The sequence below is a fragment of the Vigna unguiculata genome, chromosome 3, assembly GCF_037176805.1.
Source record: "Vigna unguiculata cultivar grain cowpea cultivar isolate G323 ecotype 2 chromosome 3, ASM3717680v1, whole genome shotgun sequence".
Classification (NCBI taxonomy): Eukaryota; Viridiplantae; Streptophyta; class Magnoliopsida; order Fabales; family Fabaceae; genus Vigna; species Vigna unguiculata.
This window is the reverse complement of record NC_140794.1, coordinates 9,690,373-9,716,012: the sequence shown is the minus strand read 5'-3', so window position 1 is coordinate 9,716,012 and position 25,640 is coordinate 9,690,373. Positions and strand designations below refer to the sequence as shown.

Here is a 25,640-nt window from a genome sequence, read left to right as displayed (position 1 = left end):
GCAGACTAAGACGACTCTTGTGTCCCTCCTCAAGGATCAACTTCCTCAACTCAACATCCTCTGGTACACAAACCCTGCCTCTGAATCTCAACACACCATCACTGCCCAAGGCAAACTCCTTGGCCTGATCTGATCCCAGTAACTCTTTTACCTTCTGTAGACTAACATCCCTTGCTTGCCTCTCCCTGATTAAGCCCAAGAAGTCACTAGATATAACCAAGGTACTACACCTAATGAATTTCGGCTCCAACTCAAACTGTAGCTTCAAGTCTCTGAAGCTCTCTAGCAACTCCATCTCTTTTATCATCAAGTGCGCCACATGCACTGTCTTCCTACTCAATGCGTCTGCCACCACATTCGCTTTCCCTGGATGATAGAGAAGCTCGAAGTCGTAGTCCTTTAAAAACTCTATCCACCGCCTTTGCCTCATATTCAGCTCTTTCTGATCGAAGAGATACTTCAAACTCTTGTGGTCACTATACACACGGAACTGTGCACCATACAAGTAGTGCCTCCATATTTTCAAAGCAAAAACCACCGCTGCTAACTCTAGGTCATGAGTGGGGTAGTTCTTCTCATGAATCTTCAACTGCCTTGAAGCATAAGCCACCACCTTCCTCTCTTGCATTAAGACACACCCCAGGCCCTGATGAGAGGCATCACAGTAAACCTCAAAGGGTTTACTCACATCTGGGATTACCAACACTGGAGCACTCGTCAACCTCTGCTTAAGCTCCCTGAAGCTCTCTTCACATCTATCAGTCCATACAAACGGTTGATCTTTCCTGGTTAGCTGTGTCAAGGGTGCCACTATCTTGGAGAACCCCTCTATAAATCTCCTGTAGTAGCCAGCTAAACCCACGAAACTCTGAATCTCCGTCACTGACTTGGGACATTCCCACTGTATCACGGCCTCTACCTTAGCTGGATCCACAGCTATACCCTGAGCTGATATCACGTGCCCTAAGAACTGCACCTCTCTCATCCAGAAGTTACACTTTGACAACTTGGCAAACAGTTGCTTCTCCCTCAAGATACCAAGCACTATCCTCAGATGCTCGGCATGTTCCTCATGCGTCCTGGAGTAGATGAGAATGTCGTCTATGAAGACCACGACAAACTTATCTAGAAACGGGCGGAAGATCCGGTTCATGTAATCCATGAACAAAGCCGGGGCATTAGTCACACCGAATGGCATGACAACATACTCGTAATGCCCATATCTAGATCTGAAAGCAGTCTTCTCAACATCTTCTGCCTTCACCAGAATCTGATGATAACCTGACCGGAGATCAATCTTGGAGAACACTGACGCCCCATGCAGCTGATCCATCAAATCATCTATTCTCGGTAAGGGGTACTTGTTTTTGATAGTCAGCTTGTTCAACTGCCTATAATCCACACACAGCCTTGAGCCACCATCCTTCTACTTTACCAACAAGACAGGCGCTCCCCACGGCGAAGCACTTGGCCGTATAAACTGTTTCTCTAGCAATTCCTCTATCTGTTTCTTTAACTCCACCAACTCCGCTGGGGCATGCGGTAGGGAGCTATCGACACAGGGCCGGCTCCCGGTACCAAGTCTATAGAGAATTCAACTTCTCTCCTCGGGGGCAAACCTGGTACCTCTTCGGGGAACACATCCTCAAACTCTCTGACCACTGGTATCACTGTTATCCTTTCTTCCTTCTCAACCTCCATCCTGGCAAAAACCATAAAGCACTGTGCGCCGCCCTGGATTTCCTTCATAACCCCATGAGAAGACAACAACTCAGGCTCCTCTGAGTCTGAGAATAACAGCTTCTTCTCCCGACAGTCTATGAGAACATGATTGGCAGATAGCCAATCCATTCCCAAGATCACATCTAACCCTTGCAGGGGGAGGCATATAAGATTGACTTTGTATATGCGCCCCTCTACCTCAACTGAACATCTAGAACACACTGAAGAAGTCCTAACCAACCCAGATGCCGGAGTCGATACCACAAGATCAAACTGTAGTTCACACACCGGCAGACTCAACTCCCGCACACAAGACTCTGACACAAATGAGTGTGTCGCTCCAGAATCAAAAAGCACGCAACAAGACTTGCCAGATATCACACAACAACCAATAACAAGGTTACCTGAACCTGCTGCCTCTGACCCAGTCATAGCAAAAACCCTGCCTGTAGCCTGAGGCCTGCTGCCTCCTCCTCTTTGCTGAGTCTGGCCTGAACTCTGACTCGGAGTGTGTGATGAAGGTCGTGCTACTGCCCCCCTCCTGGAAGGACAATCCCTGCCAAAGTGGCCTCCCCTGCCACAAAGGTTGCATCTGCGGAAACCTGGTAGCTGAGGGCAGAAATTCTTCGCATGCGGTCCCCCGCAATGATAACACGGTATCCTGCCGGGCGGGAAAGAAAAACCTCTAGATCCCTGTGGCTGTGGATGGGGCCTAGCATATGGCTTCCTCTTCTCTTCAACCCTCGGCCTGGACCCAGACGGTCCACTAACTCTCTGTTGTGGTTGCTGCTGAGCTTCCACCTCTACCTTCATACGTTCCATGACCCTGGCCTTTTCCACTAAGGCCGCAAAGTCCTTGATGGACAGTGGAGCTACCATCAAGCGGATGTCCCCTCTGAGACCGTTCTCAAACTTCCTGCAACGCCACTCGTCATCTAGTGGCATGGTATAGAAACGCCCCAGATGCTTGAACTGTTCGGCATACTCGGCCACTGACCTGTTTCCCTGCGTCAGCTGGAGAAATTCTACCTCCTTAGCGTACCTCACGCTATCAGGGAAATACTCCGACAAGAACCTCCTCTTGAAGGCTCTCCATGTGATATCCTCGTGCCTCTCTTCCATCACCAGCTTCATGCTGGCCCACCAATGCTCAGCCTCTCCAGTGAGCATGTAGACAGTGAAAGCAAGCCTGCTCTCATCCAGGCACCTCTTGGCGTCAAAGATATGCTCCATGTCCTTCATCCATTGGTCCGCCTGATCGGGACTCTTCTTACCATCAAACTTGGCAGGTTGGTGCTTCAAGAAGTCTTCCAAACTCCATTCAGGGGGTGGGGGTTGGGGATGAGGACCATACATCGGAGCACCAGCAGCATTCTCCCCTAACTGACGGAGAGCATCCACATGCTGCCTCTGAGCGTCCTCTGCAGCCTGCCTAGCAGCTTCCATCTGCTGCATCATGAAGTTCTGCTGCTCAAGAGAGGCTTCCTGGCGCTGCATCGCCGCCTCATGCTGTTGCATCATGGCATTGCTTTGCTGAGTCAAAGCCGCAGCCATTGCCTCAATCGCCCTAGCCAGATCTTGTCCGTCGCCCTGAGGGGGTTGAGGAGGAGCGATACGCGGGGGTGCCATAACACTGGACACACAGAAAGCACCATTAGAAATTGGGTTAGACTGGAATCTCACCTAAACACGACAAGGAGGGTAGAACAAAAGCTAAGCAAACACATAACCCACAGACACTTAGGAACGAAGGCTCTGATACCATAAAAGTGTGACATCCCATTTTAGAAAGATTAAACTACTAAATAAAACGTCACAAGTTTATAATAACGGGAAGCACTCAGAGAATTATAAATCGTAGGAAAGGTAACTATTACAGTCATCCGGAAATACTTAAAGGAAACTTAGGCATACCACATAGTCCTAAGCAAAAGGAAATTTAAAAGGGTGCAACAGTTTTGCAAAAGGGTTGCCACTAAGGCAACTAATACAAAAGGCCTCATGGCCATGAAACTACTCCTAAGACATCCAGACAGGGAAATCTAGGGCTCACCGCTGCGTCCCCCGGATCCATCTCGAGCCTCCCTCCCATCTGCTCCCACCAGAAGGTGATCATCGCAAAAGAGAAAACATAACAGAAACAACACAGAATGCAAGGGTAAGCTAGTGCAATATAAGACTCATCATGGTATAAAGGAATAAGTGCATAAACATTCCCAGAGATACACACAGAGGCACATAATTCATATTATGACAAGCAAGCAAAACACTGTGACTCGATTATCCGGATACATATATTAAGATCGGATTCACTGGACGCTTGCACTTGTGGCGGCCTCTACTGCTCTGCAGAGCCATTGCCAATGGGTTTCACCCTACCACGCACAAGGTTAGCCTTTAAACGTCTAGGGCCATTATCCTGCCATAGACTAGGGCCTCCCGCTACTCTTACCACTTGGGTCAGTTTGCTCTACTTGAGACTCACTGACCCTTTCAGAGTTTCGGGATGCAGTCCTTACTTGAATCCTTATCTTAATATATACACTACACGCCACCATGAAGTCTCCCCACGGGACTCATGGAATTACGCCTATTTCACAATCAGAATCATGTTTCTCATACAATTCCCCAGCTCATTTTGGTCATTGATCCAATTCTCACGTCAAGTACTACAAACCCACAATCCATGATAAACCACATACCAATCATGCCAATTAAACTCACAAAAAATTCAAACACCCAAGCATATTTATGTACATCTTATTTAGAAAGGATAACCTAACCAAGGCATGCAACAAACCATCCAAACAGCTAGGAAAACAGAGCACGCCTTCGCGAACTCGCTCAGGCGAGATGCTGTCCTCATAGAAACAGCGAATTCTCGCCCAGGCGAGACGCGCGACAGTGGAGGTTTCACGAGATCTCGCTCAGGCGAGGCCTTCTCGCCTGAGCGAGACTAGGCGTCGCTCAGAAACGAAAATGGCCGCCTAGGCGAGTTCTCGAGGCAAAACCCTAAGCAAAAGCCCTGTTATTCTCGCCTAGGCGAGACTAGCTCGCTTGGGCGAGATTAACAGGTCTCACCACTGTCAGCATACATGCAGTAGCAGAAACAGCCCAAAACAATGCCCAAAAACACATGCAACTAAGTTTCATTCGATTAAACATGCTTCTGAAGCTCATAAACATGGAACAAACCAACAAGACACCCAACAACAAAATGAACGGTTAAATCTAGCTCCCCTTACCTTTTCTAGACACGAGAAAAGAGCAGCAACCCCAGGAAATGCAACCTGGCACAACAGCTCTACGGATCACAAAGGTGAGCTGAAATGGAAACCCCAAGACCCAAAACGAGAGTGAGAAATGGAATCCTAACCGCAACCAAACGCCAACTGGAAGAAGGTAGAAGGAGAAAAAGGAAGGCTATAAAAGATCCGAGATACTTACCAAAGAAGAACACTGAGCTTAGCTTTGAAGATGGAGTTTCCTCTGTGCCCTAGCAGAGCTCCTTGTTTTAGTTATGGGATGGAGAGGAGAGTTGTTTCTGAAAAGGTGACAAGAATCAAATGAGACAACTGAATGGGGTATAGGGTCCTACTGAAGGGCTGGCCTTGGGCCTCCGAAAAGGCCAGGCCCAAAACTTTATAACACTGAAAAAAAAAGGCTTACACCTACAAACAAAAACTACAAAAAATCACGCAAGTAACACCTCGCCATGCATAACATCACAACATTCGAACCACAAAAAAATCCCAAAACATAATCACGAAAACCCTAAACCCAACTGATTGAAATATGCAAAATTTATCACAATCCCAAAAATCCTAAACCCCCGAGCAAAGCACTTACCTCATCGATGATGATTATCTGGAAAATTAAAATCGAATGAAGAAATCACCACGTCCAATTGCTTCCTCTGCAAATCGGAGATGCAGAAATCGCCTCCCACCCACGACAATCCCTAATTGCAGCGACAATACCTAATTGCACATTTTGCCCAAAATTGAAATTTTAACGTTAATAATCCACTTGTATTGTACACGTAATACACCACAATACAACGTAATATAAACTGTGTCACTTGTACAGTGCTCCGTTACTGATTTAAACAACGTAACAGAAAATGACTAATTGAAACACGAATTGCGAAAATAAGGACCATTTTAAACATTTGGTAAAAATGAGGATCATCCACAATAAACACTACGAGAATGAAGACTAAAAAGATATTTAAGTCAACTATTTACTTTACCTTTAAAATATATCATACTCTTAAATATAACTATTTGTTTTATAGGGACGGATTGAGTCAAGTAACTTTATTTAACTTTTAACCGGTTTATTTTATTTTATTTTTTGAAAATTAAAATTAACTATTCAATAGTAAAATTACGAAACTTATTTCCAAAAAGTCACTGAACCGATCTTCTTATTTTATACATAATACATAATATTATATTTTATATTAATGTAAATAAACAATACTTTTATAATTTAAACTCTTAACACTTATAAATTAAATTTTAATTATTAATAATAATAGAAATTTAAATATAAATATAATTATTATTTTAATTTATATAATTAAAGATATTAATTGACCAATTATAAATTTAAAAAATATTTATATGATCTAAATATTTATTTATAAGTATATATATAAATAAATTTTATAAATAAAAATTTAAATAAATTTAAAAAAAAGTTAAAAATAAATAAAAAGTGGAGTCTGTCACCAATTTTGTGGTGGGATAGATTATAGTTTTTCACGCATTTTTTATTAGTAGGCCGGTCCAACCTAGGTATGTCAAAAATATTTGTGGATAAAATTTTTCATGAGTAGCAAATGAATATTGATACTCGCAGGTAATAGGTACTTGTATTTTTTATACCCGCATGTCAACGGGACGGGTACGGATATCATAATATCCGTACCTGTGGATATCCGTACCCGCCATACTCTAATTTAAATTAAAAAAAACATGATTAAAATATTAATTTGAATAGGTTATTTTTTATTAATTAGTTTTTAAAAATCTTCATTTATTTGTAAACTGTCATTCAATATTATTTAAATGAGTTATTTGCACTTTGTTTGAAATTTATGAATGTTATACATTGTATTTTTATTCGAATTTACGGTTAAAATATGGTATTAAGTATTAGTTTTTTCTTTTGAACATACCTGCAGATACCCGGAGATATCCATGAATATTACAAAAATATGTGAATGTATACCCGAACAGATTTAAGTACGGGTACGTGACAAAAATTTATCCAACAGGCAAAAAAACTAATATTCGTATTCTACCCGCCCCGTTAACATCCGTAGTCAATCCCAATCTATTATTTGTGAGCTAAGGACAAGATAGGTCAAACCGGGTTTTTTGTCACCCAGACATAATCTTTCAACTTTAATTTTCATTCTTTCATACTATAAATGAAAATATATTTAAAATAATTTTTTAAAACTTTTCAATTACATTATATAATTATATTATTTTCTAAGATTTAAAAAATGCGAAAATAATTATCATTACTTTTTAAAGTTATGCTCATATATATTAAAATATTGTTGGCGTGTCCATTCACGCTCTATAGAATAGGAGATTAGGAAATTCGATTTCATGTGAACTAATATAAATTTTAAGTGATGATATTATAAAGGTTAATAAATAAATTAAATAACAATTTATAGTTAAACCATAGTGAAAAAACAACTCATTCTTACTGTTAGTATATATAAATTAATAATCTGTGTAATTGAACTAAAATATAATTGATACAAGACATTTCAATTAAATTCGACATAATGGCAGATATTTTGGATACTTTTCTTTTCTCCGTTAATTATTTGAAAAGTCAAGCAGAAGTAACAAAAGTGTTTGTGCTTCGCACTGATCTCTCTCTATTCCGTTCAAAGCGCTTCACAGTACGGAGAAAAAGAAAATACCCATTTCTTCAGAGAAAAATCTAAGAGACATGTCTTCCACCTTCGACGTTTTCACCGTCGACGATGACCACTTCGCCGCCCCCGCCGCCGCAGACACCTTCTCCGGCTACGGCGATTTCTCCACCTTCCCCGCCGAAGACGTCCCCATCGACCATGTGGCGGCGGCTTCGCCGGAGATCTTCGGCTTCAGCGATCCCGATCCAGGCTACACTCAGTCTCCCTTCGACGTAGTCGAGAATGGGAACGAAAATGGCTCCGAAAACGGCTATAGCAACGGCGTCTTTGTCTCCGACGGACCGGTGCTGCCGCCACCGGGAGAAATGGAGCCGGAGGAAGGCTACGTCCTTCGGGAGTGGCGCCGGTAACTTTCTCTCTGTCTAAACCTTTTTTTAAGTTTTAAGAGTTCGTTCGTTTTGTGAATTTTCAGATCTTGTTTGAGTTCGCTTAGATCTATTCGGTTAGGATTGGGGATAGGAAGAAGCGAATTGATGTAGTTTTTTTATCCTATTTTACTTGGAATAGTTACTTGAGCGATTGATTTGCATGATTTTCCGCTTAGTATAATTTTGTGCATTGGTGGGAGGGAGTAAATGATTTGCATTCACCGGTTTTTATCTTCCATGGTCCCTTACTGGTAATGTGGACGTTGGATCTGAGTGGTTAGTGTTTTTGAGAGTAAATTTTGTCGCATGAAAATATAAGTTGTTGGATGCTATGCAGCTTGGACTTCAGTCAGCTAATTCTACAGTTTGGTTTATCTGAATGGTCTGCATTAATAAAATAGTGGAAGGATCGAGTAACTTTGTTGAGCGGTTGAAGTGAGATGATCGTATTCCAGTTCATTACATTGAGTGTTCCATTTTCCATTATCGTCTCTTCCCCAGGGAAGCAATTTACAAATGACCTGATCTGATGATGATCAAACTTGGGAAGAATTGTGTGGAATCGTCCCAAGCACATTTTTCTAGCGGAATTTATTTATTTTCCCCCTTTTCCGTTTCTTCTGCTTGTGTAGTTCATGGAGTAATATAACCTAGTGTAAGTACGTAAGATTCATCTTGTATGAATTTTGATACTTACGTAGGTTTACATTGACACTGATTCTATCTATTTATAAGTGTGGTACATTATTTTGCATTTCTAATGTTTGATTTCTCTCTTTACGTCATGCATTGAGTGTCTACTGTAGGCTCAACGAAGATAAACTAACGATGTTTTGATTCATAAACTGCTGAATTCAAGTTTTGCTTTAATATTAAGTGGCGCCGATGGTGAAATTAGGATTCTAATTTAATATGAAATATTAATATTTACGTTAATTTTTATGTGGTGCATAACTTTACACGCAACTAAGGTAGGGTTTTTTTTTTTTTTCTAAAATTTATTTCATAAACTGCTGTTGTCATTTCAAGTTCATATTCGTAAATAACCTGAATTTGATGTTGGTAATTACTCAATAAAATCAGAGAACCAGATACTTGATGACAGTGCAATTTTTCTTTTATAAATATTGGTATCGGATGTGTTTTATTTTGCATAGTGCATTCTGGAAGATGACAATATAATGCATAAAAAGGAATTTTAAAATATAATTATTGTTGGAAGTCCAACATCGACTAGACATAAGGCAAATTCACAATATATAAGTGGGTGCAAACCTCATTTTACAAGTCGGTTTGTGGGATTTGAGTTAGGTTTAAATCTCATCCTTTAATATATTAGAGTACTTAGAGTCTCACATAGTCGGTTGTCTGGGGTTGAGTTAGGCTTAAAGCTCGTTTCTAACAATTATGTTATTAATTAATATACTCAATATAAAAATGTTAAATGTGTCCATTAATACAAATTACGTTTGTATGATTTTCTGACGAAAACTATTCTTGAACCTACGGTAACTCTGTGTCTTGCTTGCTCTTTGATCTTTTCCAATTAATGTTTAAGATCTATTGCATGTTTTCCTCAATCGGTTAACAAAAGCGAATTCATTGCAGTCAAAATGCCATTCAGCTTGAGGAGAAGGAGAAAAGGGAAAAGGACGCGAGAATAAAGATTATTGAGGAAGCCGAGGAGTATAAGGTGGCTTTCTATGAGAAAAGGAAGCTTAATGTTGAAACCAACAAGGTTCAAAACAGAGAAAGGGAAAAGGTAATTTCTAGACCCAACACATATAATCTATATTCGCAATTATCATTTTATGTTCGTATAACTTCAGAAATAAACTTATGGAGCAGTTGTACCTGGCTAATCAAGAGAAATTCCACAAAGAGGCTGACAAAAATTACTGGAAAGCTATAGGGGAGATAATTCCTCGTGAGGTTCCCAACATTGAGAAGAAAAGAGCCAAAAAGGATCAGGATAAGAAGCCATCAATCACAGTTCTTCAAGGCCCAAAGCCTGGCAAACCCACAGATCTTTCTAGGCTGAGGCAGATATTGTTGAAGCTTAAGCATACACCACCACCTCACATGATTCCCCCTCCCCCTGCACCAGCTAAAGACCCCAAAGATGGGAAAGATAAAAAAGAAACAGCACCTAAAACAAATGGATCTGCATCAGAAGGTACACCTGAATCACAACCAAAGGATGCCACCACTAATAACGGTTCTGCGGATTTACCCCAGAAAGAAGCTTCACTACCCCTTGAGGAGCAGGCTTCTACATAAGCCTTATTTTGCACACTATAGCCCTAACAATCTTTCTTCTGCTATCCTTATTCATCTGGCAATTCTTTACGGATCCTTATGTCATACTTCTATGGTTTTTTTGGTGTGCAATTTGTTTTCAACTTCGAGGTTTTGTATCAATTGTATCCTTTATTGACTATTATTTGACCTTGGAAATTCATATCTTGATGGGTTTAATACATCATCTTAAAATAAAGAGTATTTTTTCTCTTCTATGATTATTGCTTTGTATTCTTATTTTTCATTGTTTGTGTTTTTGATCCCTCTCTCTCTATTTATATTTTTATTATCTTAGTTCTTCGTAGATCGTAAACAATTTTGACGAATATTATTTGTTTGACTTGTATTGTCATGTGAAATTAAATGGCAAAATTCATAATTTCGTTAGTCTAATTCTGGTTTAACAATGGATTGGACCTTTCACAACTGAGCTTGACATTGTTTATAAGTTGAATATGACAGTTTTGAAAAAATGTTCTCCTGACTAAAGAACTAATAATTTCTTAAATTAATTAAACCAAACACTTAAAAAAGGCCGGCAAGGCCGGCCTCCAGTTCAAAATACAGGAAATTTGTTTATACACACACAAACATTGATATTTTCTTATCGCATGTCAAAAAGAGATTACTTCGAAAAATCTATTACCAAAAAAAATATAAAACCCTATTTTCAGAAAAGAAAACTAATCCAAGCCCACGTTATAAATTAAAATACATTTATAAAAAATAATATACAAAAAAGAGAAAAATGTAAAATAAAAAAAGAAGACAATCCCTCTTTGTTCACTTTCTCTCTCTTTCTTTCCTACTATTTTTTTAACTCTGCAATTCACACATCAAACGTTTAGTGGAAGGGTTCACCGTGGGGCCAAGTGAGTAATACTGGAAGGGTTAGAGCTAAATTGATAGCTTGTGGATTCAAAAGATGATTTCTTCTGAGACGATGTTCCTGAATCCTGGAAAAACCCTGGTGCTGTTAGTTCCTTTTCATTCAGCCTCGTGTTCCTCGACAGCATATTCACAACTTGGGACATCATTGGCCTTCTACTTGCTGCAGCTTGTGTGCAGAAAAAAGCAACCTTCATGTACCTTATTACCTCTTCCTCAGGAAATTCAACCATGTCTGGATCCACAAGCTCCAATAGTTTCCCTTCTTCATACAGTTGCCAGGCCTGTCTTGTTGCAAAGATCATTAAGTCCAAATTGAGAACAATGAACACATAGGTTGCATATATGTGGGAAGATGAAACATACATACCCATTCCAAGAGGAACTTGTTAGACCCTCCCCAGTTTGTCCTTGCACTGCTTTTGCCACTGATTATTTCAAGAATGAGAACACCAAAACTATATACATCAGCCTTCAGGGTTAACTGGCCACCCATTGCATATTCTGGTGCTAAGTAACCACTGCATTTTCAAACCAAAGCAGGTCATAACACTTTTCAGATCCACTGTCCAAGCAGTATCGGATTTAAAACCCTAAATTAGTGCGGACAATTAAAAATTATTTGAATCTCAATCCAGCAATCTTTTAAAATAAAAGTAAAGAATTAAGGGAGGCAAAATAAATTTTCTTCTGATATTTGGTAATAATTTTAACAAAACCAAGAGGTGCGCTTGCCCACCCTCCTTTATACGTAGGTTCCTTCTAGGTTCTTTGTGAAAATTGTGGAGCATTGAGTATAAACATAAAAATTGATGTTGTAGAGCATAGGTTGAGGAACCAGTGAACAGTAATGCTCAGGTCTAGAAATGTTTTGACCTAAATTTCCTACACAACTGTGAGGAAATTTGATATGCTATCATCTAAGTTTTAGTTATAATTCAAACAAGAGGTTGTGAACCTCTTCACTTTTCATAAAAACTACAAATAGATTTTTCCATGATCATATCTCTTGAGATACAAGATCCTGTAAGAAAAATAGGTATTAGTTTAAAAACCATAAAAATTTATCCATGAATCTGAAATACAACATACGTTGTTCCAGCAATCCTTGTGCTAATGTGAGTGATGTCATCTGGAAACAATTTAGCCAACCCGAAATCTCCTATTTTTGGCTTGAAATGTCTGTCAAGTAGTATGTTGCTTGCCTTGATGTCTCTATGCACAATGTGTGGCACAAGTTCTTCATGAAGAAATGCAAGACCTCTAGCAGTACCCATGCAAATATCAGATCTTTTTCTCCAGTCTAATCTGATATTTGAACCTCTTGCACCTACAAAATGTACAATAAAACAAAAAACAAAAGGTTATCGTTTCATTCTATCATCTGCACATGGATTTTAATTAGTGATTCCATGATTCACACCAAAGCATTTGGAAATTTACCAAGTAATGCACGATCAAGGCTGTTATTTTCCACATATTCATACACTAATATGCGATTAGTTTCTTGAACACAGCAACCAACCAATTCAACTAGGTTTGGATGTTTAACATTTGAGATAGTTTTAATTTCAGATAAAAATTCTCGAACTCCCTGCTTTGACCCAGCTGAAAGTGTCTTCACTGCTACCTGTCTTCCATTTTTTAAGGTTCCCTGGCAAATTTCAACATGGATATTTAGTACAGGCATAACAATCAAGAGGAGAATAAAATAATAAAAATGTGATGTTATTTCTTCTTGGTACCTCAGCTTAACTAAGCTAAACCAGTAACAAATGAAATCTTATTTCAACATTACAGAAAGATATAAGTGAAAAGAGAAAATTAAAAATAGCCCTCTTGTAGCACAGACACCTCTGAACTGAAAGAATCTTTTTTGGCAATGTTACAACTGATGAACAGGCACATTAATTCCCATGATGTTACAACTTATACTAGATTCTGTGACTTAAATACCTGGTAAACAGTTCCAAAACCTCCTCGTCCTAGCTTTTTGCTTGGATGATAGTTATCAGTGGCCAGTCTCAGGTCTTTATCAGAAAAATTCTTAACATTATCAAGTGGAAAGCCTGAGAAACAAAAGATTATGTGTATAACAATCAAAACAGTGATAAATATAGGAAAAACAAAACAGTGTAGTTATAAAAGTATTCCTAAATATATATACCAGAACTCTTTTAAACATCATTATTGTACCACATATCAAAAACAACCAAACTAGAAAAAATCCCCAAATTATGCCTGTGTTCCAACTAAAGCCAATAAAAGGAACAGGAAACCTGCAATCAATAGTGTGTAGCATTATTGAAAGGCTGCAGAATATCAAAAAAAGTAATCAACAACCACCCTCACCATCAATCTCATTAGGAGTATGAGAAGGATTCCTTTTCTTCTTAAGAGTTGAGGCTCCAAAGCAGCCACAACTCATAATGATCCTGGGATGTGACTGCTGCACTCTGCACTATTTACCATATTTCAACATAAGTGAAAAGTGCAATTTATACATTTCAATTGCAAACACTATAGATATAGCAATGCAAAGGCATGGAACTCAAGCACACACTTTAACAAGCTAGAACAAATAACATGCTCCACAGAGATTATTCACGACTTTGTCCAACAACTTGACACGAATTGATGAACTTGGTAAATATCACGAATAGGAATATTAAAATTCTCACAAACCAAACCGAATTGCATGGACTCGATAACAGAAATTTCAAGAAAAGTCAATTGTTTCAATTTCCCTATCAATTGTTCCATTCTTGTATTTCTTTTCTGCTGAATTGAATCGGTGATCAAATTTAGATCCTTCAGACGACTCTATACAGCCAAAAAACACCGAACTATACTGAAGGATAATTTTCCAATTTCACAAACCCAAAAAAAGAAAAGAAAAGCAGAATAGAGAATGAACTCCAAAGATAAAACCCCATTTCCAGATCAGCTGATAATCCCAATCTGACTCGAGCATTCAGCTTATCATCCAGAAAGACTGCAGCTTTAACATGCGAAACACAGGAACTCCATTTGGGAGAAAACCCCTTTTGGGAAACAAGGGAGAAAAGTAAAAGAAAAAGTATGATCACCTTTGGGAGCGAAGAGAAAATGCTATAGTCTAAGGAGAGTTAGGTAGTTAAATAGGAAGGAGTTGAAAATTGAAAAGATAGAGGGGAAAGAATGGTATTAAAAAGAAGTGGTTTCTGTTGTGTGCTTGGTCTTGCGGCGATAGCGAGTAATGCGCGTTTGTTTGTTCGTGTTTCTTTTCTTTTCATGGTTGCGTTGTTGTGTTGTCTTGTGTTGTATTCTCACTTGCTTTGGTCCAACTCTGTGCCACACAAATGACCGTTTCTTCTTTCGCTTCCACCAGGCTGCCAAAGACTCTCTCCAACTAACACAAATCACTCTCTCTTTCTCTCTTTCTCTTTCTTTGCATCCAAATTAATGTGTAACTCAACGCATTCATTCTACTATTCTATGTGGTCCTTTTCTAAGGATTTCTCGATGTGAAGTCTTGTCTTCGTTACAAATTCATAAACTGAATAATCTAATTAAGGTTTTCAAATGAATACCCTCTAACATTTATTTGCATAACCTTTTTCATCTTATTTTTCTTAGTGTTTATTACTTCTTCGTGTTCAAACTTTTTGGTTTTAAGTTATAGAAGAAAATTTGTCTCATCACATCAAGTTTTCCTGTTGGTTAGTATTTACCGTCATGTACAATCTTTTTTTATTTATTTAGTTTCTAATTTAAAAGTTGTTCATGTCATGCCACTATTTTATCCTCTTTTAATCATTGTAGTTAAGATTATTACTATTAAAAAATTAAAAGTAATATATATATATATAATATTATATAATGAAAGTGAGTTGCTAAATAGGTGTATTTATACCAATATATAAAAAAATGTCTATATTTTGATATTTCAATTTTATCTTTAATTATTATTTTTAAAATTAATTATTTTATAAATAATTTATTTTTAATCGTTATTTTAAAAGTTTTTTTTATTTTTAACCGTTATTTTTAAAAAAATTATTTTTCAAATTTTATATTTAATAATTATTTCAAAATTAATTATATATTTTTATTCATCTTAATTTAAATATTTATAAAAATTAAGAAAATTTCAACACACCGGCGCGATAGCATGTTATATTTTCGCTAATTTTATTTAAAAAAACAAAAAGAACTAAGGAAGTAAATCAACTATATGACTAATTAAGTAACATTATTCTTTTTTCAAAAATAATGACAATAAAACAATATTTTTTTCAAGAAAAAAAAAACGAGTTTGTATATATAAATTAAAAACGTTTGTATCAATTAAATAATGTATAAATTAACTTAATGGTTGAGGAAAAATAAAACTTCTAGTAAGTCCTATAAAGAAAATTATTCACACGTCTTAACTTTAAAGGGGAATATAAAGACTCAAAACTTGTATTTATTCCTAAAAAGGATACTCGAAACTAGTTAGATGTCAAACATATAAAATCTTATCTTAGTTTACTTTGCCAAACTCTATCAACTATTTGAAAGTACTATTTTTTTTTTCTTTTAACAAGGTAGCGATTAGCAAGATTTTGTATGTTAGTTACGTAAATAAAGATAAACATTCTTAACTAATTAGCTGTTAAATACTTTATTATAAAACCATATTAACTTTTGCCGAAAATAAAATATAAATAAGAAGAATTAATATTCCATAAACATAAGAAAACATCGAAAAAGTTATTGTTTAATAGTTTGAATTGTATCGATATAATATATAATATTACAGAAAAGTTTAAAGTCATTTCATTAGGTAAACACTTACTTTGTGTTTGGATGACGCATTTCTATAATACTGAAAAATTGAAATGGATTGTATTTGAATTGCTTGCAATTAAATTTTCATCATTTTCTAAATAACTTATTTGGATAAAGAAATTAAAATATCTTACATTTCAATTTCTTGTTTAGATAAAATAATTAAATTTTTTGTATAAGATAAAATTTTATTTTAACAATATTTATTTTAGGCTTAATTATGTTTTGAGTTCATGATAAACTTGGAAATGGGCTCGACAACCCAAATGGGTCGGGCTGACCTGAACACCCCGGTTCGTCTGGATCGTTGGGCATGCCCGACCCGTCTGGGTCGTTGGGCATGCTCGACCCATTTGTGTCGTCAGATTGGTCTGATTCATATGGATCGTCTGGTTAGCCTAGTCTGTCATGGTTGTCGGGTTTGCTGGATCTATTTAGGGTTTAGTGAGAAGAATTTCAAATTTCACCTTTTTTTAGGATATTTGAATTTCTTCTAATTTATCTAATTGAAATACTTCAAAAAAATGCATGCATTTTTAAATGCTTTTTAATTTCTCTATCCAAACAAAGCATTTCATTAAAAAGAATTTCAAATTCTCCAAAGAAATCAATGACCCTATTGAATTGCTTCATCCAAACACAACATTACAGTCATTCTTAGAAAAAACAAAAAAGTAATGGCGGACCTAATAAATTTAAGAATGTAAAGTTATCAATTTGAAGTCATTGGATTGGAGTTACCATCGTTAGGTTATAAGTAATGAAATTACTCGCAAAGTTCGATTCAAGTTAAATATTTAAGTAAATCACATTTAAATAAGAGAAATTAAGGAAAAAATTATTTTGTTGGGTTAGAAAAATCATCACAAAAGAAAATACAAATAATAAGAATAAAAGAAAAAATTGTATCATAACAAAATGTTATAATTAGAATATGACTTAATATAATGTTTGTTATTTACATATAGAGTTTTGCATGCTATATATATAGTATAGAAAAGGAATAATATAAAACCTCTCAGGACAAAACACTATCTAATAGAGGTAGTAGACGATAGACAATCTAACTAAATCAAACATTATTACATTTTTTTAGTAGATGGTCTTGTATGCTTTTTCATTAGACGATTGTGATTTAGAGTTAATGTATTACAATTATTTACCTTGACTTCAAATCATGGAAAAGCTTCTTGTAATTTTTCTTTAGGGTTAAATATATTTTTAGTTTTTAAATTTATATTTCAAACTTTGATATATTTTGGTCTTAAACTTTAAAAATAAATTGATATAGTCTTTTTAGCCCAACGACTTTAACTTATTTTTATGTGTTAAATGTTGTTCCAAGTTGGCATTTGAGCTGGAATGTGTCACATGGTGTAAAGAACTCAAAAGATAGCCTAAAACATCATTTAACACTTAAAAAAAGTTAAAAATGTTGGGTAAAATGACTATATCCATTAATTTCTAAAGTTTGATACAAAGAGTAATTCCAATTTCGTGTCTAAGTTAAAAACATATTGAACCCTTTCCTCCAAGCAATGATTGAATCTCAGTCTTGGTAGAGTTTTCGTAAATGGTTATCCTTCTAAGCTACCTTTGTAATCATGACTTCTTTATACTCAACATCTCTAATGAAGTGTAGTCTCACATACATGTGGTTGGTTCTTCTATCATATATTTATCTAATGATCAACTAAAAGTATGACACTTTGACTATCATAAAGAATAGTTATACATGCCCAACTCTCGTATCACCCTCTTTAACCATTGAGTCTCTTTCACCACTTTTGTAAGTGTGATATGCCCAACTTGAGTAGTGAGTAAAGTCACCATTGATTACAAACTATCTTTCCAACAAATTGTAGTTTCAAACAAACAAACATTTTTATAACTTTTCCATTATATGTATATTGTTCATTCACCAATTTAGATGATAATATTGTTTTGTTTAAAATATCTCAGCATGTTTTTTTTCCTTTTTTTCCTTGTGCTTGTGTTGGTGTTGTGAAAGGAGCTAATTGCTTTAGCTGTTTTAACCGTGTTTTTTCCTTCTTCTTCTTTTTTGCTTGTCTTTGTTGGTATTGTGAGAGGAGCTAATTGTTTTCAGCTATTTTAATTGTTTCAACATCGTTTAACTTGTTTTTGTATCTCATTTGTGAATATATAACGAGTTTTGGTGGTGTATTAATGTTGCGTGAGAAACCCTATATAGGCAAGGGGATGATTGCTGAAATGATTGTGTGTGTGGTGATTTAGAGAAAGGTGGTGAAGGGTAACTTTGTATAGTTGTATCGAAGGTGAAGTTCGTCAGGACTCGCGATGAGAGTAATGGAAAGTTGCACCTGCGAGCTTCGTCAACAAGACTCCTGGAGAACAAGGGAAGTTGAACAGTTGTTTGTAAGTTGCATGTGAGAGTTACAACTCAGTTTTATGACGTTGAGATCACTAGTGGTTATACTATTGTGTGAGAAAATAGATTTTGTGTATGTTTGTATGATATCTTTTTTGAGTTTATAATTTTTATTGAAAAATATATTTAAACTTATAATGTGATGAAAATTGTTGTTATGACAACTATTGTTTACGTTAGCTCACCCACTTGTTTGTGGTTGTGGTTTCCACCTGATTATAATTTATCACGAGAGCATATGATTGTGTAGGTGTTGAGAAAGATGCACAACATTAGAGAGAGTGGTCAATATAAGGACATGTTTGGTGTGAAAACCTTTTCTTTCTTAAAAATAAAAACAACACCCTCTAGAAAACAAAAACGCAGTTCTCATCTTCCCCAAATCAGTTTTCTCTTTAAAACCTCAATCTTCTCTCCTTGATATCTCACTCCTACCTCCTTCATTCTTACCTCAAGGCCTACTGTTGGAATCACCATGGAAAGCTCTTCCACCTTGTCTGATCAAAAACATGAATAGAGTAAGTTTCTTTATTACACTTTTTCTAGGGTCGAATATGTGTTTTCCATTTTCTTAGCTTTTTTTAAGATGCATGTGGTTCCTTCATGCTAGGATGGACTTCCTACATGTTCTGAGTCAAACCATGCCCTATATCATTGATTTGATCTTTTGTGGTGTGTAGTTAGGTTTTTTTGTGGATGGAAGTTGTAGGAAAGTGTTTAGGAGCTCAAGAGTATTGTTTAAGGTGAGGGAAGCTAAAATTCCAATTGCTACATGAGGAACTTTCTTGTTGATTTTTGGTTGTATGTTGATTCATGTGATTATTAGCTTAAATGGGTTTGTTAATTTTTGTTCCTTGTAAGTATGTGATGAAAAATCCCTAACTATATATCTTAATATGTATGTGTCATGAAATTTGGGGCTTTCTATAGTATGAACTACAAATGTGGTAATGTTAGATGGTTTGAGTTGTTTATCACGAGTTCGATGTATTTGGAACATGTATGATACATGAAATTAGGTTTTTGGTCATTTGGTATTGTCAAATTTTAGGAAATTTGGCTTCTACATCGTGCATACTTGCTGGACCAGCAAACAACTCGTTGAGTGAGTTCCAAAATCAATTTTTCCAGAGGGGTTTTCTCATTGGGCAAGCAATCCTCTCACTAGGTGAGTTGGGTGTTCCTGTTCAGATTCATCTTGAGAAAAATGAGATTCTTAATTAATTAACTGTCAGATAAAGCTAAAATTTTGACAACACGTCCTAATCATATGATTTGGATCATATAATTTTACAGAAACAATCGGGTAAATCAGATTCCTAATTCAATAACCGTCGGATCAAACTGAATTTTTTATAGCAGGTCCTAGACATATGATTTCTTGTTTTGACCGTTGGGATCTTGAATTGAATATTTGTAGTGAGAGAAGTTTTTCATGTAAGATTCCTATAATTTAGGTTTTTGACAACTTTGACCTTTGTTGCTTGTTTGGTGCATAACTTTTTCCATGGTTACCCAATTGAGTTGATTCTTTTTGCATTGAATTCTTTATTTAATTATATTTAATTTGAATGTAAGAAAGTAATTTTCAGAGTTTTCTAGAAGTTGTGGTTTTACTTTTAAAATCCTAAACATTTGGTATATGTGTTGTTAACCTATTATGCAATATACTTGAGAAAATGTGATATGAAGTCTAAAGTATGTATGTTGAAGATATGAAATGAGGAGAATGTATGGAATTTCGTGGAGGAAGCCCTTTTGATGTATGCTTCTTTAGTGTATGCATTTATATATGGATTCAAGCAAGGAGATATCCTAACACTCTAATAAGCATTCACACTCATATAGAGTATAATGAGTTATGTGGTGAGAATCGCAGGAGATTTTAATCTAAGAACTTTTTCTTCGCCTAAGATGCGAAGGGAATTAACCTTGTGAATGGTAGGAATAAATCCATTGACAATGGCTCTTCAAATCAATAGAAGTCACCACAAATGCATGTCTCTAGTGAATCTGATATCAATGCATTTATCCAAATAATTGAGTCTAGGAAAGTCTTTGGTTATACAATTTATGTCAATGTGATTGTTTGGAGTGAATTGTATTATGATACAATGTGTTTCATTTATATATGATGTTTCTTTTTGCAAGTTAGTTTACCCTCTTGTGTTTGTTTGTGTTATGCGTAGTTGTCTCTTTCTTTTTTCAATGATTACCTTATCAGTGTGAACAGATGAAGATACAGGTGTAAGGACACATCTTAAAGGTTATTCTAGTCAGTTGTCCTAGTCATGGGAGAATATTAGATCATGTTAGTTATAATGTTGAAATAGAACCACGGTATAGAAGTTAGAGATGTATATGTCTTATATTATTATAGTCATATCTTTTGAATGATTGTACCAATATAAGAGATACCTTAGATAGGTTACTTTCTTAATATTTATAATGAAATGTTTTATTATAGTAGTTTATGTTATTAAAATAAGATGTTACATTTGGGGGACAATCTTTTAGTCCTATATTTTCAATAAAAAACATAAAATCAAACAACATATCATACAAACACACACAAAACATGTTGCCTCACAACAATTAAAAGAAAACAAATTATAATATTAAGAGTACAACCACTAGTGATCTCAGTGTTGAGAAACTAGGTTCCAACTGAACTTACAAATAAACTCCCATAGGACAAAGCTCGTAGGTGTCATTTTCCATTACTCTTCTTAGAAGCCTCCGTGAAGTATATGTGTGTCACTTCTCATCACTTTCCTCGAGAGCCTAGCGAAGTACACCTACGATGCAACTACACATAGTTACCTTTATCACTGCTCCCTGAAAGTCCTATAGACAAAGATCATTCTTCATTATTTCCTATGAGTCTTATGGGCGAAATTCATAGGTGTCACTTCCTTTTTTTTTTCTTGATTTGTCATTGTTTCTATTAAGATTATCCCCCCTAAACCTTATCTACCTACATACCTATAAGCATAATATCTCTAAAAAAGACAATATTTTATTATCACCTACTACTATTTAACAAAATTTTCCTACAATTACATCTAGCATTCACCATGAATCTACTAACCATACTAACAACACATTCGGTTACATTTCAATAATTAAGAGTATATTTATTAAATTTAAGTAATATTTGTGTGTAGTTTTTCTTACAATACATCTGTTACATTTTAAAAGTTAGTTATATATCAATTTGTTTATTGCAATTTATATAACATAGCGTAGACATAAATTTACATATCATATATAATTTTTTCTTGGCAAACAAAACAAAATTTAATTTTCTAATACGAAGATTTAACGAAAACATAAAATATTATAAATACTTATGATTTTTTTGGGACAATTATCTTAAAACATATATTAAATGATGTTACAGTTATAACTTTATCAAACATCTCTCTACATATATACAGTTATATGTATTTATACTGAAATTACATTCATTTCAACCAATCACCTTATTAAATTTAATAATTCAAATTATTTCATTTAAAAGCAAAATTAAGAGAGGATGGATATACGATGTAGTGTATATATTTTTTTAAGTGAACTAATTAAAGTACTAAATTTGAGAAAATTAATAGTTGAGAAGTCTTAGATAGATTCTGGCAAACATTAAATTTAATATTTTGCATATTAACTTATTGTGTAGAATGTGTTAATTCATGTTGGTCTTAATTTAAAGCATTTGGAGTGAAGAATGGAAGATTAATTTTGAAATTTGGACGAAGGTGATGTCACCATGACGTATATGAATCCAATAGTCATGGTTGCACAAAATCTAGAAGCTTCAATTTCTTCAGACTTTTCCCAACATTTAAGTTTCCTACGAATTGGAATCTTAAAATTAAAATCTATACAACAGGACTACATTTCTTCAAAATATTGACCAACTATATGATAATATCAATTACTATAATTATTATTGAATGTGAATTAATTAACATAATTCTTTTAAGTTTAATCAAAGATCTCGAATTTAAATACGTCATTTTGTATCAAATACTTTTTAAAAACACTTTTACCTTTCATGATAGTTTCATCTAATTTCAACATTTTATAGTCATTGGATAACATAAATACGAGTTTGACTATTCAAAATTATCAGTAAAAAATTGTACTCATCTAATAATAGATATATTTGAATTTGTCTAAATATTTTTATATTTCAAAATAATAATACAAAAATGCTATTATATATTATAAATTATATATAAAAAATAAACAAACTATAAATATGCATGTTTTTAATTAAGTCTTTATTTTTTTTATTGAGCTCATTTTAAATATTATTTCATCATCTTATTTACTTGTTTATATATATATATATATATATATATATATATATATATATATATATATATATATATATATATATATATATATATATATATATATATTAAAAATATGATTAATATAGAATAATATCAAAATTATTGTAAAATATTAATTGACTTGTATTGTTTTAATAAAAATATCTGTTAGATATCATTGATAACAACATAGACGATCTTGTTATTTAACACATTTTTAATTAAAATAATAAAAATTATTTATTATTTTATATTAATTGTAATATTTTTTTATATTAATTATGTAGTTTTATATTTCTTAATATTTGATAAAAGTCACATCATTCTATTAATAAATAAATAAATAATGTGAACTTAATTAAAAAATATAAAAATTTTAAACACTTAATAAATCAACAAAACTTAATGAAAATTTTTAAATTTATCGTACTTTGAAACTTAGTTATATGCCGATATTAAATTAAAACATGAAATGAGTTAAAGTTATTTTAATTTAAAACCATATGAAATATTGTGATACAATCAATTTGTATAATCATAATTAGCGATTTATTGGTTGTATATTCACGTAAAAGATAAAAAAGAAAAATCCAATGAATTTGTATTAAAGTCATTCAAAAATTGATTATATTCACTGAGTCAATTGTCTGTATGTGGACAGCAGATAGCACTGGACAATACGTAATTTCCAAATTGAAAAGAGACTGCAAAGATAATTAAAACTTCATAACTTCTAATTAAGAATCATGAATTTCTGCCACGTGTCAACACAATTACACTTTTGTCTAATCAACCACCAAGTTAGGACAATAATAATAATAATCTAACCATCATGTTTTTCTACCCCAATTGGGTATCATGATTTGTTGTTTAGTTTAGATCAATTACTTAATAAATATATTTACGGATAAAGAAGATAAAGTAAAAAACATTCTATGTAAAATAATTTTTATTTACATACAAATTTTTAATAATCTTTCTACTTCTTTTAATATTATATATAAATATATATGTTACGTATATAATACCATATTTTATAATATTTTTAATTCCGATATTCTGGTACGTATGAAGATCTTGAATTAATTAAATTATCACTTCTCCTCACTAAAATCATAATCAAGATTCAACTTTGGAAAAAATATAATAAATATTCTTTTTAATTATTTATAATAATTCAATTAGTAAATTGGTCCTACATTTATTATACAATTTACTTTAGTTTTTTTTATCAAATAAGTTTCGGTATTGGTTAGATACATCCAATTTGGTCCTTATGTAAATTTGAATTTAGCATCGTTTGAAGAGTGTGATACATAGAAATTTTGATCATCTTCTAAATTAAATCCTTCTATTTCTTTTTCCTTCCTCCACGAAACTCGCCCAACCCTAACTCAAATTTGAACAACAGCCTAAGCCTATGAACATTAGAAATACTTAGAGGGAAAAGAAAAAAATAATAATAATAATAAGAGAAATTCTAAGGAAGAAGATGATATAAATTTTTACGTATAACATATTTAAATTGTTTTAATAAATTTAGTGAAAGATGTGAATATTAAAATTAATTTGAATAAAAGAATATAAGAACCAGAATAAATTATACGTCTAAAGGTACATTTATAATTCATACCTAAATAATCATTTTAACAAGCGAGAACTAATTTTTTTTAGTAACAGTAAATTTACAAATGATAATATATTTTATTTTAAGTATGGTGAAGTAGAAAAACAATTAATTTTGTTAATTTTTTTTAACTTTGAATACGTAAATATTTATCGGTAATTATCATATTTATTTATTAAAAAATAAAACCAATATGTAATTAGTAATAAATAAAATGTTTTATCTTTTATTTTTTGTTTTATATTAAATTTGTTATTAATTTAATTGCATGATAAATTTAATTTTTCTCATAATTATTGTGTGCGTTACTCAAAACTAAACATCTATTCAATCATATTAACAATACAGGGAATTCAAATAAAGATAGCGGAATTAAAATTATTATATTAATACTTTAATTTCTTTTTTATTAAAAATAATATATATATATATATATATATATATATATTAATACTTATTGTACTAAACTATTTATTTAATGATTTAATTTTATGATGCACTTTTATATATATATATATATATATATATATATATATATATATATATTAAAAATGTATAATATTTTTTTAAAAATAATAAATATATTTTTATTATTATATAAATCTAAAATAAAATTATATATAGCGAACATTCTCCAAAATTATAAATTATTTCATTATATAAGTATTATTATTTTATAGATAGAAAAGTTCATTAGGTATCGACAATAAATATGTATCAAATACAAATATGTTATCCAAAGAAAATAAATTATATATTTTTATTTATTTGGCACAATGTATAAATCAACAAATTTTTTGTGCTAATAATTTAACATGTGTTTAAGGGATTGTAATTAGTTACAATTTCAAATCATTATCTATAATTATTATATATAAAGAAGATTCTCTCTTTTGTATCCATTTTTCATAATTTTAACTTTACCTTTTATAATGTAATTATTTGTTAAATTTTAAAATATTAATGGTTATTTTTACAAGTTTTTATAAATCTATTTATTTATCTCTTTCTTCTTTTTTCTCCTATTCATCAACAATTATTTTTTCATATTTTCTCTGTACATTTCACTTTATCTTTTATAAATATAATTTTATTTTGTTTATTAACTTACTAACATTACAATATCATTAACTACTAATATAATATCATACATATTCAAAAAATACATCTACACAAACGCGATAGCGTCTATATTTACCCT

The 25,640-nt window shown here is 33.4% G+C and overlaps 3 protein-coding genes across 4 annotated transcripts; 1 reads left to right on the top strand and 2 right to left on the bottom strand.

Annotated features, from left to right (window-relative positions):
* Positions 1 to 1,512: 1,512 nt before the first annotated feature.
* LOC114165564 (uncharacterized) lies at positions 1,513 to 3,351 on the bottom strand. Its single transcript, XM_085671512.1, has one exon. The coding sequence runs from the start codon at positions 3,349 to 3,351 to the stop codon at positions 1,513 to 1,515; it is 1,839 nt and encodes a 612-aa protein (XP_085527638.1).
* A 4,224-nt stretch (positions 3,352 to 7,575) lies between these two features.
* Positions 7,576 to 10,572, top strand: LOC114174935 (clathrin light chain 1-like). The gene is made up of 3 exons (XM_028059668.2): positions 7,576 to 8,036; positions 9,667 to 9,820; positions 9,907 to 10,572. Exons 1-3 carry the CDS (start codon positions 7,705 to 7,707, stop codon positions 10,336 to 10,338), a joined length of 918 nt encoding a protein of 305 aa, XP_027915469.1. The 5' UTR covers positions 7,576 to 7,704; the 3' UTR covers positions 10,339 to 10,572.
* Positions 10,573 to 11,043: 471 nt separating this feature from the next.
* Positions 11,044 to 14,690, bottom strand: LOC114176254 (cold-responsive protein kinase 1-like). Of its 2 annotated transcripts, none has more exons than XM_028061229.2 (7): positions 14,337 to 14,690; positions 13,600 to 13,708; positions 13,204 to 13,316; positions 12,691 to 12,901; positions 12,340 to 12,577; positions 11,618 to 11,768; positions 11,044 to 11,531 (listed from the first exon to the last, which is right to left on the bottom strand). In XM_028061229.2, the coding sequence occupies exons 2-7, from the start codon at positions 13,673 to 13,675 to the stop codon at positions 11,217 to 11,219; spliced, it is 1,104 nt and encodes a 367-aa protein (XP_027917030.1). In that variant the 5' UTR covers positions 13,676 to 13,708; positions 14,337 to 14,690; the 3' UTR covers positions 11,044 to 11,216. The 2 variants fall into 2 exon arrangements, with proteins under 2 accessions (XP_027917030.1, XP_027917029.1); XM_028061228.2 differs by having other exon boundaries at positions 13,600 to 13,703.
* Between the last annotated feature and the right edge of the window lie 10,950 nt (positions 14,691 to 25,640).